General features: G+C 39.0%; 2 protein-coding genes across 2 annotated transcripts; both read left to right on the top strand.

The window, feature by feature from the left end:
• Positions 1 to 120: 120 nt before the first annotated feature.
• Positions 121 to 18,774, top strand: rbm27 (RNA binding motif protein 27). The gene is made up of 21 exons (XM_044140765.1): positions 121 to 324; positions 2,508 to 2,626; positions 2,873 to 3,000; positions 3,163 to 3,242; positions 3,794 to 3,996; positions 4,396 to 4,710; positions 5,184 to 5,411; positions 7,322 to 7,507; positions 8,079 to 8,225; positions 8,418 to 8,571; positions 9,362 to 9,515; positions 9,621 to 9,845; positions 10,897 to 11,028; positions 11,447 to 11,563; positions 11,692 to 11,766; positions 11,890 to 12,066; positions 12,242 to 12,346; positions 15,037 to 15,264; positions 15,344 to 15,427; positions 15,508 to 15,627; positions 16,506 to 18,774. The coding sequence occupies exons 1-21, from the start codon at positions 266 to 268 to the stop codon at positions 16,614 to 16,616; spliced, it is 3,147 nt and encodes a 1,048-aa protein (XP_043996700.1). The 5' UTR covers positions 121 to 265; the 3' UTR covers positions 16,617 to 18,774.
• A 3,383-nt stretch (positions 18,775 to 22,157) lies between these two features.
• Positions 22,158 to 24,124, top strand: pou4f3 (POU class 4 homeobox 3). Its single transcript, XM_044140766.1, has 2 exons — positions 22,158 to 22,283; positions 22,631 to 24,124. The coding sequence occupies exons 1-2, from the start codon at positions 22,158 to 22,160 to the stop codon at positions 23,546 to 23,548; spliced, it is 1,044 nt and encodes a 347-aa protein (XP_043996701.1). The 3' UTR covers positions 23,549 to 24,124.
• Positions 24,125 to 27,463: the final 3,339 nt, after the last annotated feature.

Raw genomic sequence — 27,463 nt, 5'->3', positions numbered from 1 at the left:
CTAATGTTAAAATAATATGTGAATCTGCTTGTGTTAATAATTAGTCATCATTTTCAAATCGACGCTTTTATATTAAATATTACAACGTCCCTCGTCAGGCCTACGTTACGACAACTCGACTCGTGTTGCCATGCCGTAAAACAGTGCGTGCGACCTGCCAGTAGAGAAGACAGAAGGCCTAAAAGCTTATAAATGTATAGACGATGAAAGTAGGGTTGACGAAGCACTTTTTCTATTTATAGGCAGTATTAAAGTCTTTTTCACAATGATCATAGAAAATGTGGAAGCCTTCAAGTCGTGGCTTGCAAAACTCCTGGAGCCGATGTGAGTATTGAATTGAAATGACATTTAGCTCGCATGCTACGTTAGCTGGCGAGCCTGACCAAAGCATCATTGGAGCCGTGCTATAATCAGGGCCTTTGGAGGAAGAGTGTAGCTATAATCCTTGTTCACTTAGCTCAGGAAATCCACGTTTAACGTGCCTCCTCACTTGGGGTAGTTGTATATGTTTTTCACTACAATTTTGTAATAATTTGGTGTTAGATTTGGAGAACAAGCTGTAACTTTATCACGACTCTGTAGGATACTACTAAGCTTTAAGACAAGACATATAACTTGTGGTTATTGTTTTACTTGTGGCTGCAGTACATGCTAGATGTACATAGCTGCAGTCCGCTTTAAGCTAGTAACTTGACTTTTTGAGTTACCATAGTTACACACTCGAGTGTTACGTGTAATTGTATATACTCAGACGTTTTTAAGGGTTTTTAGAAAGGAAATTAATCTAGTTGCCCACTTTAGTCACCATTGCTACGATTTGATGATTTTTTTAATGTCTCTATGGAAACGTATTTTTCTAAAAATGTGAATAATTGCCTGGAAGAGTCAGTGGTGATGAATATTAAATTGTGAATCTGTGACCTTCATTCACTTGTAGCTTGATCATAGTTCTGTGGCGTGCCGGATGTTTTCAAGTTGTTTGCATTAAATTTTATGATTAAGTAGAGTGGTTTTTCAAAGAGTCTTTAAAGATACTGTCCAGTGATCTGTGTTGCTTTCTGCTACAAACGTTCACTTACGATAAAAATCCATCTGGTTAACGATGTATGGATTTTTACATACGCATTTCACAACATAATTGTTTCTAAAATGTGCATTGAAGAAAGCAACTACTTCTGGTTTGTGTTTACATGAGTCAATGAGTCAAGAGGAATCAGAGCTAATCAGCTGTAAATAGTATTAAACAAACTAACTCCGGTTTTTTTTTCATTCCCACAATATTTGCACCTCCGTTCTTGAGCTTTAGCATCTTGATCTCTAACATCTTGATCAGATGTGATCTCAAAAGGGAGTAAAAGTTCATCCAACGGGCCAAATACATCACTGGAATAAAAAGTATGAATAACTGATATCATTCAACCTTATTCATGTTGTTTCAAAACAGTTCTTTTTTTTATTTGCAATATTGCAATCATTAAAATTGCGATGAAATTTGTTACTTAAGCTGAGTTTCTTTGATTATGAAATTCAGATCTCACAGTCCTAGTCCTCTTCATAAATCATTTCCACATTTGTCTTTAATTTTTGTTAATTCCATTCTGTATGTTTTTAGTTGTTGGATTCTGAATTGATAAAGAAGTGAACAATGGATAATTAATCTAAATTAATCACACATTAATTTAGATTTATGGGTGACTATGTGACTCTAAAATACATTATGCTTAACAATTTGGATGTCAAAAATAATCTGAAAATAAACAAAGATGTATTTGGTTTTTTACCTGTAAGGATAACAGAAAAATAAACATCAAGTTGTTTTTGGTTTGATGCTTTGGAGTTCATGGAAACACTGATAGTTCTTAAATATTTGTTTAGTTTGTTGGCCAACAGTTTTTGTGTGTCTTTGGAAAGTTTAAACTGTTGTAAAAAGCTGTGAGTCAAGATGCTTTGGGTCTGTTTGTACTTGTTGTGTAGGTGAAGTGTATTTCGGACCCTTTCTTTAAACTGTTTTAAAGTGTAATCTTGTTAACCCCTTAACCCTCACCCCAGGAAAATACAGTGGAAAAACGGCAAGTCTGATATTTGCATCTAATGATCTTCAGTCTTCCTCTGTCTTAAATATCTGGCTAATGCTATTGTAGCAAGCTTTATTTCAAGCAATATTACAATCTAAAACTATGGATACAAATGGGTGTGCATATTGGTAAATGTTTTACCTGTCTGGTTGTGCATTACCAAACAAGTGACTGGTACAGTTACGTTTATTCTGAGACATTAGACTACCTATTATGGAAACAACCCATCTCAAGCTGTCGGATTCCTTAGTTTAAAGTTGAAAATTTTCACAGCTTCTCATTTTTCTGCAACTTGTTAAAATCAACATGACATACACCATTAATAACTGGCTAATCTATTAACTTTGCAAAGAAATTGCCTAAGCTACGTGGCTCAATTTAAACATGTTTTTAGACTTTTTGAATAAACATTACATCCCTTCTGACTTGCAGATGTGATGCTGATCCTGCTGCATTGGCCAACTACGTTGTGGCTCTTGTGAAGAAAGACAAACCAGAGAAGGAGCTGAAAGCGCTTTGTGCTGACCAGCTTGATGTCTTCCTACAAAAGGGTAAGAAGTTTGCATAAAGCTTCTTTTAAGCTGATTGGAAGCAGAGAGAACTCCTTTTCCTGTTTTAAAAATGTGTGTTGGTTTCTCAGTTAGCTGAAATGGGGAAAAAAACTAACTAAAAATATTTAGTTCAGTCTTTTCACCCCGGGTTTCTAGACAATAGGCATATCAGCAATGAAGAGTATTATTCAGTAAAACTAGCCACACATCTAACAAAATAAAAACGTTTTTATTTTGCTTTTCCAGAAACCATAGGATTTGTAGATAAACTTTTTGAGTCGTTGACGACGAAGAGCTACCTGGGTAACCCTGCTGCCAAGGAGGGTCCAAAAGAGGAGGTGAAACCAGCTCCTCTCAAGGCTGATGTTGTTGAGGTAAGAACAGTGAACAAGGATACATTTCCGAAATTAGTTTAAAATTCCATAAGGAGAAGAGCTACCTTATCTTTTGAATATTTACATCAAAACAAATTTACATTTGAAATGTTGATCTTTTGAAATCTCTTCCTGTGTAACATAATCATTGTTTCCCTGAAGACTGAAACTCCAGAGGAAGAGAGAGAAAACAGACGCAGGAGAAGCCCCCTGAGAAACCGCTCTGACTTCAACGAATCCAGGCAAGGCTGTGGCTTCAGCTGTATTCTTCATATGTTGTTATATTTCTATGGCTACTTCAGAACCTCATGAATATAGAGAAGTGTGTTATTGTACTTAACATCTGCAACACCTATTGGCGGTCTCTTTGACATAAATGCCTGGTCGCTCCCTTTAGCCCCCTTTGCGACAGGCCTAAATAACACATTTCTGTAGTAGAAATCCCTATTGTGATATATATAGAAATTGTGATATATAAACCTCCCTTAAAGTTTTTATGAGCTGTAATCACAATAAATAAAGTTTTCAGAAATGGATACCAAATTGAAACAATGTTTAAACTACTTGAGATACTTGCCAACTGGATTAAGACCCTGAACAGATTAGTCTTGGATGGAAAGATGACATTGTACCGTAATTTATGGAAATGCCCCTTTAGGCCGTTTTGATAAAGGTATTAAGACCTTTATCAAAAGTCTTTCCTGTTGGAAAATTGCTCGGCTAACTGTTTCATCCAAAGCAGTTATGGCTCAGGTAAGTCATTCAAACATGTTTCCTCTAATAAACCCTGCAGGAGCCGCGAAGACAGGAGGCGAGATGAGCGCAAACGCAGAGAATTCGAGCGGCACAGCAAAGTCGGCGATGCCCACCGTGAGCGAGAGCGCCACGAGCGGCGCAGAGGCAGCCCCCGGGGGAGGAGCTACAGCCGGAGCCGCAGCCGGAGCAGGAGCGGCAGCCGAGGGAAGAGCAGGGACCGGGAGCACAGAGGAGGCAGAGGTGAGAGAGGAACGGAGCGAGTGTTCCCACACAAGCCGAGATAAAGTCACAGGGGACCAGACCCAGGTGTGCAGCAGCTCTTTAACTGTGCATCAGTAATGTAGAAGAGCTGCCAGGAGAACCGTGGAGCTGAGCTGGTTTGGACTGTTTAGAGACTATCGAATGTAGCGGTTGTGTTGTTTTTAGTTGTGTTGTCGAGACGTGATAGGACAATGTGGACAGCTTTGCAGTCACATCATTGGGGATTCCATAACATGGGTTGGAATTGGTTAAATTACCCACAAGGTTAAGCTTGTGTATTGTGAAAAGTTGCTATTTTCAAAATGGCACTTTGAACTCTTCAGTCTTAGATTAGGTTTATCAATAGATTTTTCAAATGTTTCTTCTTGCTTTTAACAGATTTCAAGTCAAAGTTTGAGGTGGAAAGAAAGGACAATGATGGATACAACACTTCGCAAACATCTGGCCCCCAGCAGCAGCAGCATCCACCGCCTCTACTGCCCCTCCCCACCCCTCTGCATCCCTTCTCCTCTGCTACCTCGTCTGCTGGGGTCTCAGCAGTTGGAGGGGTTCCTGTCATGACGCCGGCTCATCTGCCCGACAGCACTACAGACAGCTGGTCCAGCTACTACATCGCTCAGCGGCAAGACGGCGTCGGAAAGCCCTTCGGCGGCAAGAATACTCCGCTCAAGCAGCGATGCAGGGACTACGATGGTAGGAGCTGAGTTTATGTTTTTGTAAAAAAGGGGGAGCACTATTGAAAGTCTTACTTAGAAAAGTTTAGCTGTATTAGGTTAGTATAAAGCTGGCGTTTCACTGTCCCTCAAGGGTTCAGGCCCTTGTTGAGTCTCTTTACTAATGACCACTGTTTAGCACTCTGTCCTTTGTCCCCAGTGGGAGGTAGCACAGCGCTAGGCTTTCTCTGCACGCACACAGGAGAGTTTAAACTTAACCCTCCGTCCCTGCAGCTCTCTGCTGTCACAGTGCTCAAACAGCCACTGGAGACCTGCTGCTTTAATGAGGCTGTGGGGTAAACGTACACTGCATGTGTTAACATACCTTTTGTCCTGAATATTAGCTTTTTATTTAGTCACCTTGGTCAGTGTTGATACTCTTGTGGTGGATTTAAAATTTGGAATAGAACCTGTTAGGATCGACTTATGTTTTTGTCTCTTTTGCTCAAACAGAGAAAGGATTCTGCGTCCTGGGTGACCTGTGTCCCTTCGACCACGGCAGTGACCCTCTCATTGTTGACGACGTCACCCTGCCCAAAATGATTCCTTTTCCGCCTCCTCCCGTCATGCCTCCTGCCGGCTTGCCCATGCCCCCCATCACTGAGCCGCCCCCCTCACTCAGGATGCCAGCAATGCCCCCCTATGCCCAGCCTCCACCACCTGGTGTCTTCCCAATGACAGGTGAGTTTTAGTGACGCTTATTTTGTATCTTTTTTCTTTTTGTCTCCTCTTTTGACATTTATTTTTATTTTTTTTATCATGACAACATCATTCTTAAAAACAGTTTCTTTGTGTTTGGCCCGTCTACAATTGCTCTCTCTACCCTGGTATAAATAATCATCCTGTCTCATCAGAATTTGGTGGTAGTAATTAGATGAGCCTAACAATGCCCCTTAACACCTGAAGTTACACTCCATGCAGTTAGCAGCTTCACATGCAAATAAACTTTAGTCACATGTCAGTGTGTGCTGTCAGTTAGGATCCACTATGGAAAGCTCTGTGGATTTTTCCTAATTGTCTCAGATGCATTCAGTCACTTGATCTACGTTATTATTCCAGGTTTTCTACTCAGTTTGGAAGAGTCTGGAAATGTCTGGAATTTGGTTTTAGTAATTTCAAGATCAGGATATTTATTATATAAACAAAACCCTGTAAATATGAGTAATTCCAGGATTTGTTCTCTGTCTTTTTGCCCAAATGTTGTGTCCCTCCTTTTGTCATCCATTCTTTGTGTCGTTTTATTTCTGTTATCTTCAGAAATAAGATAACAGAATATATAATGTGAATATATTTACATATATTCACATTATATGTGAATATAATGAACACATATAGTGAATATATGTGTTCATTATATTCTTTTTTCTACTCTTTCCTGCTTCTTTTTCCCCTTCTTTCTATTTTAAGTCGTTCTATTCATTATTCCGTCTTTCTGTCCACTTCTTATCTCATCCCTTGTCTTTGCTTCTTTGTTTCCTTCAATTTTCCTTGAGTACTTGTGTCCTTTCTTTCTTCCTTTGGGCCTTTCCTGCCTTGTGTTCTTGCTTTCTTCTCGCCTTCCTCCCTTTCTTGTTTTCATCATTGCATTAACTATCTGTCTTTTCCTGTTTCCTCTTATCATCCATCCTTCTTTCATTTCTATTCCCACTTCTGTCCTTCTTCCTTTGTGTCCTTCTTTTCGTCCTTCCTTACATTTCTGAATCATTTTTCTGTCCTTCCAGTTGCGTTTTCTTCAAGGTTTAAATGGATAACCTTTCTCCTCGCTGTAAAGTAGTAATGAACTTTTTTTTCTTATTTTCAAAATAAAGTAAATGCTTCAGGATGCTATAAAATTAAATCTGGGAAACTCTGGAATATTTTTACATGATTTTGTAGAAATCCTGTTATTGTGACATCAACACTGTTAAAACTCCTTTGAGTTGTTGTTTTTGTGGTGTTATTTCAGCAACAAAATTTTAATGAGCTTAATAATGTTGAGTAACATATGCAATATGAGAGATGAAGACAATAATACTAAAAATATGGGGCATTACTCAGTCACTAACCCAAGAGGACAACACTGCCATCAAACATCCGTTCCAAACACGCATAAACTGACTGCAAATTTCACATATGGAGAGACTCTATCTGCTTTGCATGAGTCAATTTTCAACCCAGTGTTTGTAAATAATGGTATCTCCCCAGGATGAATGTTAGAGTCAAGATGTGAACAAAATCTTTTAGACTTTAGTTGTATATTTTCTTCAAATAGAGAAAAAAAAAATCATTTTCTGAGTCCTGGTAGATTTTTGGGTCAGATCTATGATCTCACTTATTGGTTGTGGTTGTTACTTTTCATGAGTTTTCTACTCTTTAGGTTTTGGCCCAAATATTTAGGAATCTTTTCAAACTTTAAAGAGATTATACCTCATATTTCTATAGATGTTTTTTTTCCATTTGTCTGTGTAAATTTTATATAAAAACTATTGGAGTTTCCATATTTCTTGGTTTTTGTATAGAGTGAATTAAATGTTCTGTATAGAAAACAACCTCATAGACTGTTGTACATGCGATGCATCTGAGACATTGATTTGGACCTTTGTCTCCCCCAGGACCCCCACTGATAGCTACCAGCAGAATCGATACCCCCAACCATCAATCTGCAATCACTTCTTCTCCCCCCATTGGACCACCTGGAGTGGGGCTCCCACCTACTCTTCCTCCTCCTCCTGCTCCTCCTCAGCCTCCTTCCTCGTCCTCATCTGTGTCTCTGCGGCCCCAATATGTCCAGTCTGAATGTAAGCAGAAATGCTTTTCCTGTTCAGATTGGGACTGTGTGGCTTTTTGTTTCAGTTTCCGTTTTTTATTTCTCTTTTTTTTCTTTATGTTGACTTTTCTGTTCACACAGTAGATTTTTCTGCTGACTAAAGCATGTTTTACACACTATGAGGATTTTGGTTATTTGTTTTATTATGTTGTGGATGATCTTTGCGTGTTCTTTGAGTGTTGCAGTATCCCTTTCTGGCCATAAGGTGGTGATGTTGGTTAATCTTAAAGAAGTATTTCTAACGTGACAGTTTGCAGCTTCCATACTTCAGACTCCTGATAGTTGTCCAAAATATATTTTTCTGTTCCAGTTGAACATATTTGCTTTCAGATCTCTTGTTTTAATTCTACCACATTAAGCTGCAGCTCACACTAATAATCATTAGCATCTTGTTTTAAATAATTTTCTTTTATTTTATATGTAGGTGTTTTTTTAAAACTTGGGCATGTATGGAAGCTCCAGCTTTACTTCAGGTTTTATTAAGAAAAATATTTTAATCTTCATTACTTCCATTTTGTAAATGAATGTTTATCTCTGTTTAGATAACTATGATCCAGAAGGCTACAACCCAGAATCTCCAGGTCTGACAGCTGCGGGTCGTAATTCTTACCGCCAGTTTATTCCCCGAGTCCAGACCCAACGGTCCAACCTCATTGGCCTCACCTCCAGCGAAGGACAAGGATCCAGAGGTTACATTTTTGGTCTTACTAAATGACCCAGTCTTCAGAAAATCAAGTTTATTCCATGCCGTCCACATAAATCCTAAAATATTATTACTGTGTCTCCAACACAATAAAGATGAAATGCAGTCAATGCGACATCTGTTGATTTATCACTTTTTAACTAAAAAGCATGTCTTGTCTTTCTATTTCCTCTTCTAGCTGCCAACATAGTGATCCAAACAGAGCCAGCAACTGCATCCAACTCTCCTGGAAATAATGTGTCTCGCTTCAACGCTGAACAGGACAGCAGGAAGAGGACGATGGGAGCCAGTATAGCCGATGGTCCAGCAGCTAAGAAACCCTGGATGGAGAAGTAAGGAGTGAAAGATTCACATAAACATGAAGAGAATATAGAATAACAGAATAAGATAAACACAGAAGCCACATTTTCCCTACATAGGAAAGGTTTATTTTGACAAAAAAAAAAAGATTTTTAAGATTCTTATAATTACTTACCAGACACAAAGCTGCTATATCTGGAAAGATATATGATATTATGAAGACCTTGGACAATTTAATCATGGTGTTTGTAAAATGTAAAGCATAGTGTAAACATTTTAAAATATTTTTCTCATTAGTTTGAATTGCTAGCTTTTGTTTTTCTTTCTTGAATATTTCATTGGATATTAAACATGTTAGAATAAAAAAACATGCCGTTGTAGGATATCCGTTTTTTTCCACATGAATGTACTTCTAGTATTCAATTGCAGATGCTGTACTTTGATATATATTACAACTTTATTATAGAGCATAAACTGTAATCTTGACTACAGTTTGTGTAATCTATAATCAAGATTACATAAACCTGATTTTATATTTCACTTCACTGTGAAATATAAAAATGTATTTTATATTTAATTTCACTGTTAGATATAACAGTGAATATTTTCTAAAAAGTTTTTGTGTAATTAATGAATTTGGAATAGAAAAGAAGGAAAACTAATACAATCTGTCTGCAATCAGTTTTTCTGATCATTTTGAATTTTCTTTAGGTATATTTGTTCTTTTGGTCCCAAAACTCAGCTCTTATTTTACATGATCAAAACACAGTTATTTCTAAGATTAACATCACTGTTTTTGTTGCAATCTTTCTGTTGTTTCAGGCCAAATTTTGCTGGTCAAGATAAAAATATTTTTCCAAAGAGAAACCACTACGTGAACACAAAGCTGGAGGTGCGCAAGATCCCACGGGAGCTGAATAACATCACCAAGCTCAATGAGCATTTCAGCAAGTTTGGAACCATCGTCAATATACAGGTGCAGTATTTATTGGGTGCCAAAAAGCAGATGAAAAGTGATAAAGATTAAAGCAGTAGAGAACCTTTTGTTCTGCTGACCAGTTCACTTTCACTCTCTACCTAGGTTGTGTTTGGCGGTGACCCAGAGGCCGCTCTGATCCAGTACACAAAGAACGAAGAGGCCAGACGGGCCATTTCCAGCATCGAGGCCGTCCTCAACAACCGCTTCATCCGTGTGTACTGGCACCGGGAGCCCAGCACCAACACCACTGGTCAGGAGCCCACCTCAGGGAGCCAGGGGCCCGGGTCGGTGCCAGGCCAAGGCCTGCCGCACAGCAACATGCACAAGGTTAGCTTAAAGAGCTATCACTAAAGAATCAAAAAAACCTTTCATCTCAAAAGGAGAGACACGGACCCTTGCGTACAAAATAGATTTTTAGACAGTTGTGTCTAAAACAGAAGTCTGTGTGTGAAGATTCCTACCTTTGGTCAGAGATTTCCAAAAGACAGCTAACGTTTCCAGGATGATCCCTAACAGACGGAGGTTGAAATGTTTTTTTTCACTTGCTGAAAAAACATTTATGTTTCGGTGTGCTGGAAAAGAGTCTCATGTTTTGTTCTTAGGCCTGTTTAAAAACAGCGACACCTGGGGGCCAAATAAAGCCAAAGCAATTCAGCAAATGAAGCAGAACTCCTGGCAGTGGCAATTAAAAATTCAGACTATGTGGTTATTTTAACCTCCTGCTGATTTGTTGATGTAATTAGTGATTGCATCACCATAAAAATGATCAAGTGTATGATCTTTTTATGGTCATAAATAAATGTTGTACTTTTACTTATGCAGCAAAAGTACAATTAAGTTCTTTGTTAAACTGAATTAAACATTTTTTTCCAGAAATGCCTTTATATGTATGCACACACATTGACCAACATGCACAGTGTATTTTGCAAAACATTGCAGACTGGAATAATGAAATGCTTCATAACATTTCAAAGTGAAGCTTTAAATGCTACTGATTTTCTGACAGTGCTGTTTTGAGAAAAGCTGCAGCAAGGCAGAGTGGTGCAAACACTGAAGCCTCTGTATCATTATTTTTAAGATTGACACTCATACTGAAAATGCTGTAAGTCTTCTTACCTTATAAACAACTTCCATGTGAAAGACTACTGATTCTTCAACTCAGGAAAGTGTACAAATGGTTCTTCCTCTGATAGACAGTTCATATCTACCCACAGAAAACTATGACAGATTTCAGTTTGCAAACAGTCGGTCAATTAAACATCAGTAAATCCTGCTGATCAAGACAATTTCAGGTCGCCAGTTGATTTCTCTTTGAATTTCTTAAAATTTGTAATTTTCTTTTTGTTTTCTTTTTTTGCCATTTGTAATGTTTCTGCAGGGGATTAAACAACACAGTCCAGGTGCCTATGTGCTGAACAACACTGTACCCAAGCATCACCTGAATGCAGCACCTGCGTCCACAGTCGCAACAAAGACAGACGGCATGAATCCGAACTCTGACGCTCTCATTGTACGCTTTTATTCTCCTCATCAGTATACAAAAATAAGTTTGCTGACGTTTTGTTTTTTGTTTTTTTGGAAAGATATATCATTTAACTAATGATGCAGCTTTATATGGCTGAACTGAACCACAGTGGTACTCTGGACATCATCAGACATCATGAAGGTTTGCATGTCATGAAGTTAAGTAAGGTGTGATAGCCAAATTTTAAAGCTTTTATGCCTTTAATATTTTAGAATATGTCATCTTCTGCACTATTTTAAGCTTCATTAAGCTCCTTTCGAGCCATTTTTTTAGGATTGCATTCTAAGCTGGTGGTTCCAGGCAATGCCTTCTACTGTGACGAAAGGTTTACAGCCGTGTGTATTCCTGTTTTGATGACCTACATGGTTCTATCTCTTTTTCCTCTTCTTCTTGTGACACAAAGGTGGCACCAAACACCCAGAAAGGCCCCTACGCAGCCACAGCTGTCAAATCCTCCTCCAAGAGCCTTGGGAAAACTGGAAAAGCACTGGAAGTGCAGGAAGCTATTAAAAAGAAGCAAGTAAGTAGCATTTTTTATTATTATTTGCTAACATGTTCCAGAATAGATATAAAAGATTGAGTATTTTGTTTGTGAAATATTTTTTTCTGATAGCTAGTAGTGTGTTAAGGGCTTGTATTCTGTTGTAGGAGGCGATGAAACTCCAACAAGACATGAGGAAACAGAAACAGGAGATGCTGAAGATGCAGATCGAGTGTCAGAAAGTAACATGCCCTCTTTTGTTTTCTCTCCACTGGGTTTTGACTAGACCTTTGCTCTAAGGTTTTCTCTTGCCTTGTGTTCTTGACTGCATTCAATTCATTTTCCTCTTACTGCTTTTCCTTAAGGCTCTGATCAACCGCTTGGAGAAAAACCGAGCGATGAAGCCCGAAGAGCGGGCCAACATTATGAAAACCCTGAAGGAGCTAACAGAGAAGATTACCCAGCTGCAGAATGAAATGAACCCCACCTCTCAGGTCTCAAGTGGCAAAACCAACCACAGCCAACCTAAGACTAAAACTGATGTAAGTTTAGAAATACATGTCTATGCTGTACAAATATTTTTAAGTTTTAAGCTATACTTATTAAGTAGTGGTACTTTGGTAATCCTTAAAATTTCTTTTCTTTTTCCTCTGTCGACTTATTGAGTAAACGACCAGATAATCCGAGTGTTTTTATATGTCTTGGTTTTCTCATCAGGCCCAGAAGGAGTTGCTCGATGCTGAATTAGACTTTCATAAAAAAATTAGCTCTGGAGAAGACACAACAGACCTTAAGAGAAAACTTGTGGAGCTACGGGTGGAGGTACAAAAATTACACTGACATCATTTTCTAAACACAGTCCTAAAAGTACATTTTAATGCTTAATTTGTTGATATAAATCGACCCTAAAGGAGTAAAATTAAAATTCAATACTAATCTGAACAACTGGAGTGTTGCCCCATTCATATTAAGGTTCCCCAAACAGGGACCACAAACACACACAGACAACATCAGACATTTTTGGTTTCTGCAAGCTGAACGTGAGGATGTGATTCTTAGAAATGTCATAGAGGAAGTTTACTGATAAGATCACTCTATTTTTTTTCTTTTTTTTTCTCTTTTCTCTCTGACACATGCATAAATATGCAACAGAAGTAAACATATAAAGCAAAATCTTAACACAAAATAAATAAAAAAGAGCTGACTTGGTCTTTATTGGGCTCTTCAGCTTCTGTCAGACACAACAGTTTGCCTTGTGTATGTGAAAAAGACTTAATTAAAACTTTAGGGGAAAGAGAGAGAAAGCTATTGAATCAGTCTGAGACTGAAGGTGTGATGACCTTGAGTGAACATGCTACAGCATCCCAGTATTGAGACGTAAAGCAGAAATCTACGTGATCGAATTACTTTTTTTACATAAATAAGAAAAGCAACAGCAAAATCTTTACTTCTACAGGAGTACAAAACAGATTGCATAATAGGGTGCAACATTGGTTTTCATCATCATTCTGATTTGGATAAACAAGCCATAGGGGGGAAAAATATGTATGTATTTGGAGTGATCCTGGTGTAACAAGATGTAATAAGGTATGTAGTCAGCCTATATGCTGATATAATGAGCCTTCAGTTTGTAGCCTGTAGCTGCTCATTGATGTTTTAGTTTTCCAAACTGCAGTTTTAAAGCAGAGCTCACTAGATGCAGATCCACCAGGTGTTTGCTAATTGCTGCTGCCGCTAGTCTGAGGGAGTTGAGTGTGAGAGGGTGTTCTGTGGTTGGGAGCTGAACCTCCAAGGCAGAGCTTTAGGGAAATAGAAACAGGCGTTAAGACCCCCAAACGGTTGCCATGGGAGATGCAAGGATCCCCATGAATGAGTCAAAGCAACACTCTGAGTAGGTATTTGATGAGAGAATGATGACATAGCATGATATAAAGCTAAACAGAAAATTAAATTGTTAAAATATATTTTAACAGTTTTGCACTTATCAATCCCATGAATTAATTTTGATTGCTGCACTGCTTTAGTGCACAATTCTTTGTGTGTGTTAAAAGAAACAAGCATAAGCAATAAAACATCAAGAGAGTGTTTAAGACAAGTGGGGTGAAAAATGCCAAGAGTCTGCAAAGCTGAGATCAAATCTATTTGGTGCTGCTGTCAAAAACCAACTAGTCAGAACATTCTTTGTGTTTACTGCAACAAATTATTGTTTTCTTTTTATTCATGTTAGTGTTATCAGGGTCCTCTTTGATCACTTTTCCCAGACCATCCAGAGTGAGTGTACATCTAAATGTACTGTAAATATAGACACTTATGGGTTTAGTCCTTCAATCAGCATAACATCAACTTAGTTTTAGTTTGCAACGTCCTATGTCCCTCTTCCTTGCTTCATCCCAGCAGTCCTTAATTAGCTGGTTGTTAAAAATGCATATTCTCTGCCCCCCCATCCTGCCTCATCCATCCAAGCCCAAACCTCTTTCTGCACATTAAACCGCAGCCACTTAAGCAACCCCAGAGGAGTAGCCGCTAACGAAGCCAAATCAGACACAAGTCCTTACACTGATGTGGGCCTGTCTCATTAAAGTTTGAGCTGCTGGTCTGTGTCGGAAAATCGCAGAATGACAATTAAAGGCAGAAGTGAGGCAGGGACAAATGGAGAAGAGACGGGCTGTTAGGTTTTGGAGTGGTTAAGAAGTGAGATGTCACGTTAAAAATGGAGGAGGGACAACTAATGGGGAAGTGGGACAGCAGAACGCATACCCTTAAACCTTTTCTTAAATGCATTTTATTTGAATTTTATGTGATAGGCAAAGTCAAATAAGTGCTTAATTGTGAAGTGGAATGAAAATAATTCATAGGTTTCTGAAAAGTGTGGCATGCTACTACCAGGTTTGGACAGAAATAGAAATTTCTTAGTTAGCTTTGCTTTGTGTGTAGACCCTTGAAGTCAAATCTGACTGACCTTGAGATATTTAGCCACACATTCTTAATATGATTTACTTTTTTTCCAACTTTAACTAGGCCATTCTAACAGTAACATTCTTTGAGCAAGCCCCTTCTATTGTGTCTCTGGCTGTATGTTTAAAAAATCATGTTTAAACAATTTCATTCCTGATCTGTCTGCTGTTTTTGGTGGTCCTCTTGATGCTGTTTGTTCAGGAATTTTCTCTGACACACTGCTTGCAAATGTTGTTGTGAAGATCCAATTAGGGGTCACAAATCGATCATTGTGGGTCTTCAGATCCTCTGCAGAAATGAAAGTAAATAATGAGAGATAATTGTTAAACATAATCATTCTACTGGTGTTGGAAAAAATTAACAAACAGTACTTATAAATAAATGACTTAAAGAAATTTATTGACTGTTGATGCTGCTTATACTATTGTTATACCTCTGTTTAATAATTTAGTGATGTACTTGTCTGATATGATTTTGAAAACTATTATGCTTTTTTTCCAATTTAGTTACTTTGTGCCTTGAGGAAAATAAGCAAACAGTCTCTTTCTTTTCCTTAGGCGAAGCGACTCGGTCTCATCATCCCACCAACGGGTCGAGGCAGAGGCCGAGGGAAGATGGTGCCGGATCCCGGGGCGATGCACGCAGGCCGCGGCAGGAGCCGAAGCAGAGAGTTGATGGCTCGCGGTGGAGTCGTAAACCGCATGGTCGTCGACCACAGGCCCAGAACGCTCGCTATTTTAGGAGTCATGCAGGAGGAAAAGGAAGAGCTAATGCTCCATTTTGTGGTGTGTGATTACATAATTTCACAGAACTGTCTGCAGGAATTGTCTGTAATTGTTGTGCTAAGCTTTTTCTTTCTTTCAGAAATTTGGTGAAATTGAAGAACTGCGTTTCCAAGATGCCAACACCGTCATCATGACCTTTAAGACACGAAGCGAAGCGGAGAATGTGAGCTGCACGCTCCAAATAAGGCCAGATTCTTTTTCCTTTTAATGTTTTGAAAATAATCAATGTATTTTGTATTCTAGGCAGCAAATCAGGGAGCTAAGTTCAAAGGTCGTGTTCTGCAGATTTCCTGGTACAAGCCCAAGTTATCATCCGTTACATCTGAACCTGAGGCAGAAGAGACTAAAGACGAGGAGAAGGCGGTACGGCACATCATACACACTCAGTTCAGGCCGAGCTTTATGCTTTGACACAATTTTTCAGAAAAGTTGGTGAACTTTCTGAAGTTTTAGTTATATTCACAGGTTGGAGTTGGATGTTTTTAGTGCTTGTGAATTTTTCACTGCTGCTCCCAGAGAGGGGGAACCTCTCTGTGCTAAGAGCATTCCAGCCTCTTGAGTAAATTTGCATTAAAATCAGGTGAAATCCTTCTATGGTTTCTTTTAGCTGTTTAAGGGTGGATTCTTTACCGTATCATTTTAATGTGTTTGGCTCCTTTTTTTAAGAAGGGTATTTTTATATATATCTTTTTTTTCCAAGGTTAGGTTTGTTTTTAGGATTAATTTAGCTATCACTGTATCGCCGTAAGTCTGCATACAGTTGGTCTTCTCACAGAGCCATGTCCAGGATCCATGGACATGTTTTTGTCTGAGATGGAATTTGGTTCAAGACTTTTCCAGGACCAAGTGTTGAAATAAAGAGAATGAGTTTGGAAAAAATATTTGTATTTGTAATTATTCTCTATCTCATAGTCTAAATGTTATCTTATTGTGTGTTTCAGTTATTCCTTTCTTCCTTATGACCTGTTATCCTCCATCTTTACTCCTTGTTTTTCACTTGCTTACAGCTTTCCTTGCTACCTTCCCTCCTTCAGTCATGTTTTTCTTTTTATGTCTTTCCATGTTCTTTCCTTAAGACATTTTAGAATTTTCCTTTGCTTTATTTACAAAGCAAGGGAACACAAGGTTCTCAAAAGAACTGTAAAGTTCTTTGAAAGAAACTTTACAGTTTGTGTAAAGTTTCTTTGTGTTTAAACAGAACAGCATAAAGAGGCTTACTTGTTGTGTTTTGATTTGAACAGAAGGAAGCAAGCTCGTATCTCCCAGGAAACGAAGAGGGGAGAGAGGACGAAGAAGAGGAGGAAGATGACGATGAAGACGACGAGAATGAGAGCCGGTCTTGGAGACGATAAGGAGACCGATGTGTCCAGTGGATTCAGTTCTTTTTTATTATTTTCGCCCTGCATACAAGGAAACATTTTTTTAATTTGCATTAATTTTAGACTTGAATTAAAGGAAAACATCTTTTCTTTGTGATAAACAATTAAAAAAAGCTCAGAGGGTCATTAGTTTTTGTATCCCTCAATGAAACATGTACAACATCTCACTTTTGCTGAGAGTGATAAATGTTTTGCTCTTATAGATAGAAAAATCTATGTATGTTGTAGTGTGCTTATCAGATGATTAATATCAGTAATGCACAACATTTGTGTCTACTGTGAATAGGTATTTTTATACATACTGTATTTAAGCTTTTTCTCACCAGTTTTTTGTAAGGAAAAAAAGATAAAATAAGACAAAACAATCTCACCCCCAGTTCAGGGACAGCCATTCCATCACCAGTAGAAAGTTCTCTATTGCTCACAGACAGGTCTGTTTATTTAATGTTTTCTCACCACATCGATGCACTGTGTTGTACCTGGTATGGTTTTCAATTTCACTTTACTCAGTGGAATTTTTTTGGTAATAATTACCCAAAAATTTTTAAAGATCTCAAGTATTTTTGATTCCATATGTTCGATTTGGCACGCCCAGCACATCGAGGTTCTGTTGAACCATAAGAGAGAGGGTGCAGGTACTGACAGATCCTGGAGCAGCAGATCAGTGTTCACAAATTACAGTTTCTGTGTCAACTGACAGATTTGTAGCATATATCCCCAGTTTTTCCCACTTTGATTTTCTTTCTCCCTCGGTCCAGCGCCACTATGTGAAAACATCCACACAGGCGTTTAGGAGACGGTGGAAAATCCTCACTTGTTGAGCTGGTCGGATCACCTATTTCCAAAATGTGACATCCATAGACAGGTGTTTGAATGTAGTACTGAACATTTTTGATTTTATTATAAAGAAATATATATAGATGTGTAATTTCTTTGCCTTAAACTATCAGCTCATTGCTGAGTTTTTACAGGATTTGTGATTTACTTATGTAAATTTTGTAAATGCTTTGAAGAGAAATTACTGTTAACTTTGGATTTTTTTGTTGTTTCTCACAAATGACAGGATTGTATATCAGGTAGAAGAGGTCAGACACGAGTGCACAATTTTGCCTCTGTGTTGAACAGTCCACCCTGTTTTGTTTCCTTTTACTCCTCATCCACGTAGAACGTTTGCTCTAAACCAGTTCTCAGAGCTGCTCTGAGTTATTAAAACACTTTTGAAAGACACTTGAGTCACGCAGCACACCCTAACTTATTTGCATGAGTGCAGCGCTGCCTCACATTGTCAGTGTTCAAAACCCGCTTAGGTGTGCAAGCTTGACAACTGAAGATTCTGCTTCCTGTTTTTTGCCTTTTTATAACATATACTGTGTTCCAAAGTCATCTGGACGGGATGAGCTGAGTTTGCTCAAATAAAAGCAAGATGACTTTAAATCCCCCTTTAGCAGATAATTGTTTACATTTCGATAATCAGAACTCAACTATGTTGAGCATATCCAGAATGAAGCCAAGCTAAAGGTGAGATTAACTTATTAGCAGGCATGATTTTGTCTGCTTGTAAATACATTAGCTCCACAACAGTGGCACAATTTAGGAGGTTACAGAACAATTTTAAACACGTTTCAGTCTCAGTGAAGTTTGATAAGAACCTGATGTGTTTCATTTTAGATCTTTACATTTCACTTTGCCACAAAGAGGTTTAAGTGTTGTGTTTTTTTTATTTTTTTCTGTTATTTGAGTAAACAGATTCTGAGCATCTCCCAGTTTTTGTACAACCTTCTGTAATGCTACTATCACCCAATAGTGTACAAAATGTAAAATGTTTATTGGATAATAGTTTTGGATTTGTTACTGTTTATATTTGCAGGATGTGTGTGTATTTTCTTCATGTATTTTATTTGTATAAATGGATTTATAATTTACTAGCATGTTTGCTTTTGCCAATAAAGACAAGGAATGGGGTGCTTGTAAAATGATAAAAAAAAGAAAAAAAGAAGAAATATAAATTATTGAATTTGGGAAAAAAAAATACTAGCTAAGTTGAAGAAAATTGAGCAAAAAGATGAGAATATTGGCCATGGGGAGAAAAAAGATGCAAGCAAAAGCATTCCAGAAAACATTTACCTTTAAATAATGTGTGGTCTCCTTCATTGTTTATTTTATTTGATTTTATTGCTTCCCTTTCTGCAATTATGAGCATAATCACCCAAGTATTAATGGGCTTCCACTTTCAGACATTTTAAAATGATTGATAAAATTTGTAAAGTTCTAATGTTTTGTAAATGCCTAATGTTTTAGCTTTAATGCTAAAACACATTAGAAAATGTTCTATTCAAAATCTATCTACACAAAGTGAGAAAAAATTGGAACAAATTCTTCCAAGTTTTCTTTTTTTTTTACAAAATCAAGCTTTTATAAGTTGAAAATGTTTGAGAATTTATTGCTGTGAAGCACTGAAATAATGTTTACCTGTGTAACCAGATTTTAAACACCCATTTCAAAGACATTACATCTTCAGCATACAGCAGCATGATATCTTGTAATATTTAGTATCTTTTTATATTGTAAAAAGATACAGAATATTCATGCTGGTGTGTAAGTTACATGCACTAAGTGAAAAAAAGGGGGGATGGAACCCCTGCTGTCTGTAAGTCCCACATCTCCAGGAGATAGTTACATAATTATTTTTTTTTAAATAAAACGTGTACTATAAATATTATTTTCTAACAGTGCCTGTGAAAAAAGTGGCTGCTTATAGTTTGGAAACTGGTATTTGACTTGTTCCATGACCTCTGTTTAGCAGTGAATAGAGCTGGTTCTATAGTTTTAAAAACAAATGATAAAACTTCTCTTTTTAACTCTTCTTTCAGAGTTTGCATTTTACATTTCAATAAAATGTTTTTAGAAAGTAGTTGTAACTTCTCAGGGATGCAAAATTTACCAAACTCTGAAAAGAATTGCTAGAATGTGCATGTCCTCAATGAGCTGTACCACTCATGAATAAACTCAAACTTTGTTCCTTTTCTGTTCAAGGCACATGCAAACAATTAGATCGATTTTATGGCAAACAAAACTTAGCATTTTCTTTTTGTGGTGTGTGTATATGGACAAAAAGGTGAATTGTTCCAGTTAGAATCAAGGCTTTATCAAACCCTGTCACAACCGTGTCTCTCTGAAGCATGTGTATGAATGGGTTTATGTTTGGCTGCAATATGTTTGCACGGTGAGAAAAGGTTGCCTGTTTTAATCTGCGTAATGAATGAGAAGATGCCACCATGGTAATGGATGCCTGCCACCGTGTTGCTGAATTATTCAGAGTCTGGGGAACTGGAGAGGCGGCTGGCAGGATCAGATGGACCCGCTGTGTCATCAGCTCGGCCTCTGTCCGCATGGCTCCTCTTTCGGTCTGTCCATCCGGGTCTCTGAGTTTTAACCAGGCAGCCACATGAGAAGTCGGGTAAAGCAGCAGCTCCAGAGAACTGAGCATTCACGTCGAGAGGAGCCAGGCCAAGGCCATCGGGTCAAGGCTTGTCATTAAAGTGCAGGCTTACACAACACCACAGTCTAAACAATGAACATTTATGTTCCTCTGCCAATACAATTTATTATAATGTGCACAACAATTACTCTTAGTAAGATGGTTTTCCAAAATAAAAATATCCAAAAAGTGTAAAATGTTTTTTTATTCAGCCATCTTGAGTGAATACGTCTTTAGAACAGGCTGTGGGGTAATTAAGTCTCTTACCCCCCACAGCAAACATCTTTGCACACAGCGGTAGAACTTTTTGAGTCAGTCAGTTTGGATGAGTAACCCACATGTTCAAGTCTTATTATTGTATTAGATTTAGGTTTAGACTTTGACTGGGACATTCTAACATTTGATGTGTTTTGTATGTTTAGAGTGGAAGTTGAACCTCTGCACCAGTCTAAAGTATTTTGAAACCTGTAACAGTTGAAGGCCATTGTTTATCCTGAATTTTTAGAAGTTTGTAAATAAAGACGGCTGAGTATAAAGACATGCCGCACCTTCCTGTGTTTGCCTTGTAAAAACTATTAAAAACCATTTATTATTTTCCTTCCTCTTCCTACTCATCTACCACTACTTGATGGTTGATCATAAAATCCCAATAAAATACAATAAAGTTAGTGGATGTAACTGGGATTTGAAAGGAATTACCATTCCTGCTGTACAAGGCCATCTAAAAATCTTTTTTTGTTGTTGTTTTTTGCTGTTGTTGTTTTGTGGGCTTATTTTTTGTTAATTTTAATGATTATGGATGAAACGAGGCCAACACACCATGGCCGAAACCAGGGGTGTTCAACTGCAGCCCTAATGTGGGGTTTGTCCACCCTTAGCCTACGCTAGAGAAAACTGCTTATATGACAATTGTCCAGTAAACATTCACTGAAAGTCTGAATGGGAGGTGTGGGCTATAAGGTAATTGCAAAACAAGCTGGCCTTTCATAAGGGTTTGTATCACAGCATATTAATGTTAAGTTGAGTGGAAAACAAGGAATGGAACTGCAGCCCTGAGAGGATTTGACACAAAGGCCAGACAGTATTTTAGTTGAGATTCACAAGTGACATCCTGAAGACCCAGACAAATGTTTTCAGGACAAAGGCTGCAGCTGCAGCCTCTCGGGTGTCCAACCATACCTAAACCAGTGACAACACCTGGAGGGTCACATCGGGGCTTGAAGAAAAAGAACTCAGTGCTCCAAGATTCTCTTTTAAGATGAATTTTTTTTTTCACTTTATTTGAAAACTGAGGTTCAAGAATGCGGAGGAAGAATTGTTACAGTACCGCACATAAAAAAAAAAACAACATTTCAGTGCCGACAAAACAGTGTTAAAAAACTTTTGGAACTGAAGTTTGGGCTTTAAGCAACTGCTAGACTTAATCCTTAAAATTAACAGAAAGAAAAAACATGAACTATATCTCTGTGTGAAGTGAATATGTATAAAGTGGGGTTTTAACTACTTGAATTGAATTGTTGAAAGAAATTAACTATTTGATGGTATTCTAACTTATTGAGAAACTTTTTCAATGGTTTGATGTCCGAGATTTGTTCTGCTCTGTCCATGGTGCTGAAATGACTAGACTGTATTAGATTCGCCAAATTTTACATCGTCCTTTTCTGATAGATGCTGACAGAAGAGGATGTTCAGTATATTAACAGAAAAAAACGTCACTAAAATATTCATAATCTCGTCTATAAACAGTCTTTGAAATAAAATATATTAGTGATTTTGAGCAGCAATATGTTTGAGTCCACAGGCCACACGGTTGCAACCTGTAAGTTGAGCAAAGGAGCAGGTGGGAGGGAGGAGGAGGAGGGAGGTCGGGAAGGGAGGAGGAGGAGGAGGAAGAGGAGGAGGATGCCGGGAGGCGCAGGGGCTGTGAACAGCCTCAGTCTGGTGACGGAGAGCACAGGAGGCTCCCGTGGCTGCCCGCTCCTCCCGGCTCTTTTCATGTCCGGGGCCACACTGCTTGCGAGGGGCCTGCTGGGAGGATGACGATGATGACCATGAACGGCAAGCAACACTTCTCCATGCACCCGGCCCTGCACGAGCCCAAATATCCCGGCCTGCACTCAGGCTCGGAGAGCATGCGCAGAGTCTGTCTGCCGGCCCCGCAGGTACGTTCGGGTCAGGGTGGGAGAGAAGGGCCAGCGCTGCTGGGTGAGAGGAGAGGAGAAAATATCACACTGGAAATGTCTGTAAAGTTAATTTGACAGGACTTTGTTCTCTCTCTCTCTCTCTCTTTCCTCTGCGCCCCCTCTCTTCTCCTCCCCTTTCCCCCCTTTCATCCACATGTCTATTCAAGCAATGCTCTTGCTTTCATATTAATTTTTATGACCTGCGCTTTGAGGAGGGGTTCTCTCCTCTCCTCGGCGCTGCTTGCCTTTGGAAAATGTTTTTTAGATCCTGAGAGCTGCCTGACAGAATTCCCCACTGACTCCAGTATGCGCACTCTTGCTTGCAGCTGCAGGGCAATATATTCGGAGGCTTTGATGAGAGCCTGCTGGCACGGGCTGAAGCTCTGGCGGCTGCTGACAGCATTGTCTCTCAAGGCAAGAGCCACCCGTTCAAACCAGACGTGACTTACCATACCATGAGCAGTGTCCCCTGCACCTCAGCTTCCTCTTCCTCCTCCACCACCGTGCCCATCTCCCACCACCACCACCACCATCACCACCTGGGACAGACCCTGGAGGCTGGGGACCTCCTGGATCACCTATCCACCAGCCTGGCCGTGTCTGGGATGGGCGCTCCAGAGCCCCCAGGGATGACTGCGACCTCGCACCACCACCAGCACCCGCACCACCACCTGCAGACCATGGGACAGCTCCATCAGGCGATGGCCACCATGGCCCATCCTCACTCCCTGTCCGTGCACGGAGGCATGGCCTGCGTCAGCGACGTGGAGTCCGATCCACGGGAGTTGGAAGCATTCGCGGAGCGCTTCAAGCAGCGCAGGATTAAGCTCGGAGTGACCCAGGCGGACGTCGGCGCAGCATTGGCTAACCTCAAGATCCCAGGCGTGGGGTCGCTCAGCCAGAGCACTATCTGCAGGTTCGAGTCCCTCACCTTGTCCCACAACAACATGATCGCCCTCAAGCCGGTCCTGCAGGCCTGGCTGGAAGAAGCCGAGGCTGCGCACCGGGAGAAGAGCAGCAAGCCGGATCTTTTCAACGGCAGCGAGAGGAAAAGGAAGCGCACGTCCATCGCTGCGCCGGAGAAGCGCTCGTTGGAGGCGTACTTCGCCATCCAGCCTCGGCCCTCGTCGGAGAAAATCGCGGCCATCGCCGAGAAATTGGACCTTAAAAAGAACGTGGTTCGAGTGTGGTTCTGCAATCAGCGGCAGAAACAGAAGCGAATGAAGTACTCGGCGGTGCACTGAGTTCTTCCCACCAACATCATGAATAAAATAGCCTACTACATTTTTGATTGAGTGATTAATAATAACCCGAGTAGCCCTAACAAACAGGGATTCATCAGCATCTCTGGGATCGTTTCCAAAAATGACTTTACCCATTTTTGTGTCACTCACTTTGCATTGTTGCACTTTTTCGGATTCTGCTGTTGAGATGGCATATTTGTTTCTTTTAAAGGGATTTTTGATGTTATTGATAATGTAGTCTTCACACGCTGCGAAGGGCTTTTATTTTGAACTCTCACATTTCTTGTCCATGGAGCCCAACTGGACTTTTTCCCCCTTACAACAAATAACAAAACTGACTCTGTGATCTCCACTTCATATATCCATAAATACTCACACAATCATGTCTTCACCTGTGGAGCCTTTACGATATAAATGTTCCATGGTTTCACATTTTAACCACTAAATTCTTCGAATGAAGCCGCTCTCTTTGTGAACTGTGAGTGATCGTGATTTACGCACAAAAGCGAGTCTTCATCACAAGGTATAACACTCTGTTCGTCTTGAATTATTAAGAAATGGAAATGACACCGTCATTACAGGGAGCACAACCAATGTGGCTGCTGCTATATTTTAGTATTTTGATGTGAACATGTTTTCCAGAATCACAGGTGAGCTGTATAGATATTTATTATATGGCTTTTATCACCTGTTAAGTATTTATTTTCCTCACTCTTGATTTCACTTGGAATAAAAAAAAGTGTGAAATTTAAACGGAATAAATTATTGGTTATTTTCTAAAATTCTCACTATTATTATTATCATTGTTTTCTTAAATGAATGGGTTGTTTTGATCCTCATGCTGCGGCCCGAGGCCTTCCAACAAGGCATATTAGATAAGATGCAGATTATTCACTGCAAATTGTTTATTTTTAGAATAACAGCATAGCTCAGTGACTTTACCTGTCAAAGGACATTTTAGTCAAGAGCAGCTAAAATAAAAATACAGCTTCAAAAAGATGCAAAACCTTAATTTCTTTTCGCCTGAATAAATAAACCCACCAAAATAGCCACTGAACAGAAGAGGAAAAAAATTCTACGGATTATATATAACGTATTGTAATTCTCTAGGTAAAAAAAATATTGAAGTACTTAACACTTGTACTAGGATGAGTTAGTATTTTAGTTTTACACCATCAGTGCTGTATAACTAAGAGTAATGTTTTCCTGTAAAAATCTACTACCACTGAATTAACTGGTGAATAAATAGAATACAAGCTGCTGTAAGTGATTTTTGTAATCCCTGTCGAAGTTTAACTAGTGCTTACGTAAAAAAAATGAATAAAAAACTTAAAATCAATCAAAAATGTTCCCTCCAAGCTAAAATCAGTAACCTTTTTAATTTCACGATGCAGGGTCTGCTCCTCATCCCCCTTAACTGTTCTTTAAATCACCTTTAGTATAAATCTACAGCAAGATGATCCGATGTAAATATGATACAGTGTTGAACTGTGAGTATTTTAATTGTATAGTGACGTAGGTACTGGGCATTACTTCAAGAGAAATGAACTTTGGTGAATACTCAACTTTTTTCAGTGAATATAGCAAAAAAAATGTTTACAGTGTAAGAAAAAAATGAGGGTTGTTTTTAGGGGCTCTATTATTTATAGACCCCAGAACTCTGCTGGCATTAAATATGCATTTGTCGTATATGATACATGCAGAACAAATAAACACAGCGAGGGCCCTTGATTTTCACAGTGATTCTCACACCGTGGAGCGACAAGTGCGCGTCCTGGACCCTTCCTCTCTAATTAGCGCACCTTCAATTATAAATGCCCTCGTGGTACCGGGTTGTCTCATGCGTTGGGACTGAAATTATTAAGTAATGACGATGCAATATTAATTATATATGTGTATAAAAGCAAGTAGTGTGGACGAACAGGGAGCAGAGGCTTGAATGAGAACTCCAGGGCGACTCATGAGACGCACCACAGGTTGGACGAGGAAACAGGGAGAATAGTCTCTCTCTCTCTTAATATTAGGCTTTTGTTCTGTAAGTATTTTTAAGATTTATCTTTGTATTTTCTTATTTTTAATAAATTAAAATTGTAGGCGCATGTGCACAACCAGCCTACTTTTAATTCATTTTTAGCACTATGCATTTAGGCTATTATTATTATTATTATTATTATTATTATTATTATTATTATTATTATTATTATTATTATTATTATTATTATTATTATTATTATTATGTATTTTCTAGATGCATGGCACGCTTTAAGTTCGTTTTCACAGATGTTTCTACTCAGCAAAACTAAGATGCGCAAAAATAACACATTAAAAATATCTTAAAATAGTAATTTCCGCCAGTGGAGTCGGTCACCAAACATCCTTCAGATGTTTCTAGAAACAAAATGAATAAATAAATGCATTAGAGGCTAAATTGAGAAGCTTCTGCCGGAATCCTCCCACAGTGGTCTTGGCTTGCGGCTGTGTGATTTTTCCCTGAGAGACCGTGGGCCGGTTGTTGGATGGGATCGATACTTTGCAGCTTTACGCGGAAACGTTTGTGGCACTCATGAATATTCTCTTTGATGGTGAGAGGCGATTTAATTCAGTCTAATTTATGGTGTTTAATGGATTTTTCAAAAGGGAGAGACGAGCCCTAAATTTAATTGTTGTATTGGATCCTCCCCCCTTTTGATGAGTTAGGCCGTTTCAATGCGCGTTTTTAAGTCAAAAATAAAAATGCAAACTAAGACATAAAAAGTTTCTGAGAGTTTTCTGGCCTGAAAGTGAGGTTTGGTCTTGTGAATAATTGATCCTCATATTACCAGCATTGATATCATAACGTGGTAAGTTGAGCTGAAGGCCTATGAGCGTCAGCGGCATGTGGCGACTGAGGGCACTTCAATTATTCAGCAGAACCTGAAAGGTATATTGCTGTTTCTCATGCAATAATCGAGGTGCACCGGGAGGCCAAATTCTACTTTATTTTTGCGCGAAACTTTGATGCTTTGCACATTAAATGAAATAGTTTGCAATTTACTTAAATTAATACAAGGTGCAGATTTAAAGTGAAACATTAAAATGTGGATTGGAAGAAAGAGCGCGAAAGAGAAACTGTGTTTACTTTGGATTTTTTCATGCAGCAGAGAACATTTTTGACAGAATGAGGATGGAAGCTCCGTCTAATTGCTGAAGAATGCATGCACTTTTACGCTAAGCGCGCGCACACACACGCGTCCGCACACACCCACACACACACCCACGCAGGGTGGCTGTCAAGTAGACTGAGGGAATGTGAGAGGAGAGGTGGGAGCCACGACACTCCAGACTCAATAATTCATAGGATGCCAGTAGCAACAAATGAGAATGTGACCACAGCGAAAGAAGACAGCTACCTCCCTTTTAGTCACCTTCAGTTATCGTCAGAAGCTAAACCAGCACGGGACCTAGACATCCTGCAGGATTATACTCACATGTGAAGCACCGACACACACACACACACACACACACACACACCCCACACACACCCACCCACACACATTGAGTTACGCTGTAGAGATTCCCTTTTGAAAACAGACTGAAAGTACCATTATTGAATGATTTTGGAGTAACTAATAATTGAGCAACTGAAAAAGAAATTTAATTTAGAAAAAAAACACCTGAATATGAATTAATGTAGTTTCCATCAAGAAGAATAGGACTAGTCATTTTATACAGTCTTTAATCACTGGAATTAACAACCTCACTTCATGCATGAGATCTAATCAAGAAGTGCATCGCTCCAGGTTATGAATTCAAATTGACATCCTTACTGCAGTTATTCACCATTATTCACTAATAAAAGGTGAAAAGTTGGCAAACATGGTAATTTAGGATTGATAAAAAGTTATGAAAAAAATAGAAGAACCTACTAAACATTCA

The sequence above is a fragment of the Gambusia affinis genome, linkage group LG15, assembly GCF_019740435.1.
Source record: "Gambusia affinis linkage group LG15, SWU_Gaff_1.0, whole genome shotgun sequence".
Lineage (NCBI taxonomy): Eukaryota > Metazoa > Chordata > Actinopteri > Cyprinodontiformes > Poeciliidae > Gambusia > Gambusia affinis.
Note: the sequence above shows the minus strand (reverse complement) of the source record. Positions and strands in the feature narration are given on the sequence as shown.

What these genes read in the sequence shown, in the direction of transcription:
- rbm27 (XM_044140765.1), top strand. Translation starts at nt 266, where the DNA reads ATGATCATAGAAAATGTGGAAGCCTTCAAGTCGTGGCTTGCAAAACTC. An exon ending in AAGAAACCCTGGATGGAGAA is followed by an intron (nt 8,572 to 9,361) that starts GTAAGGAGTGAA and finishes CTGTTGTTTCAG; the next exon opens with GCCAAATTTTGCTGGTCAAG. An exon ending in CGCACAGCAACATGCACAAG is followed by an intron (nt 9,846 to 10,896) that starts GTTAGCTTAAAG and finishes ATGTTTCTGCAG; the next exon opens with GGGATTAAACAACACAGTCC.
- pou4f3 (XM_044140766.1), top strand. Translation starts at nt 22,158, where the DNA reads ATGACGATGATGACCATGAACGGCAAGCAACACTTCTCCATGCACCCG. An exon ending in TCTGTCTGCCGGCCCCGCAG is followed by an intron (nt 22,284 to 22,630) that starts GTACGTTCGGGT and finishes TCTTGCTTGCAG; the next exon opens with CTGCAGGGCAATATATTCGG.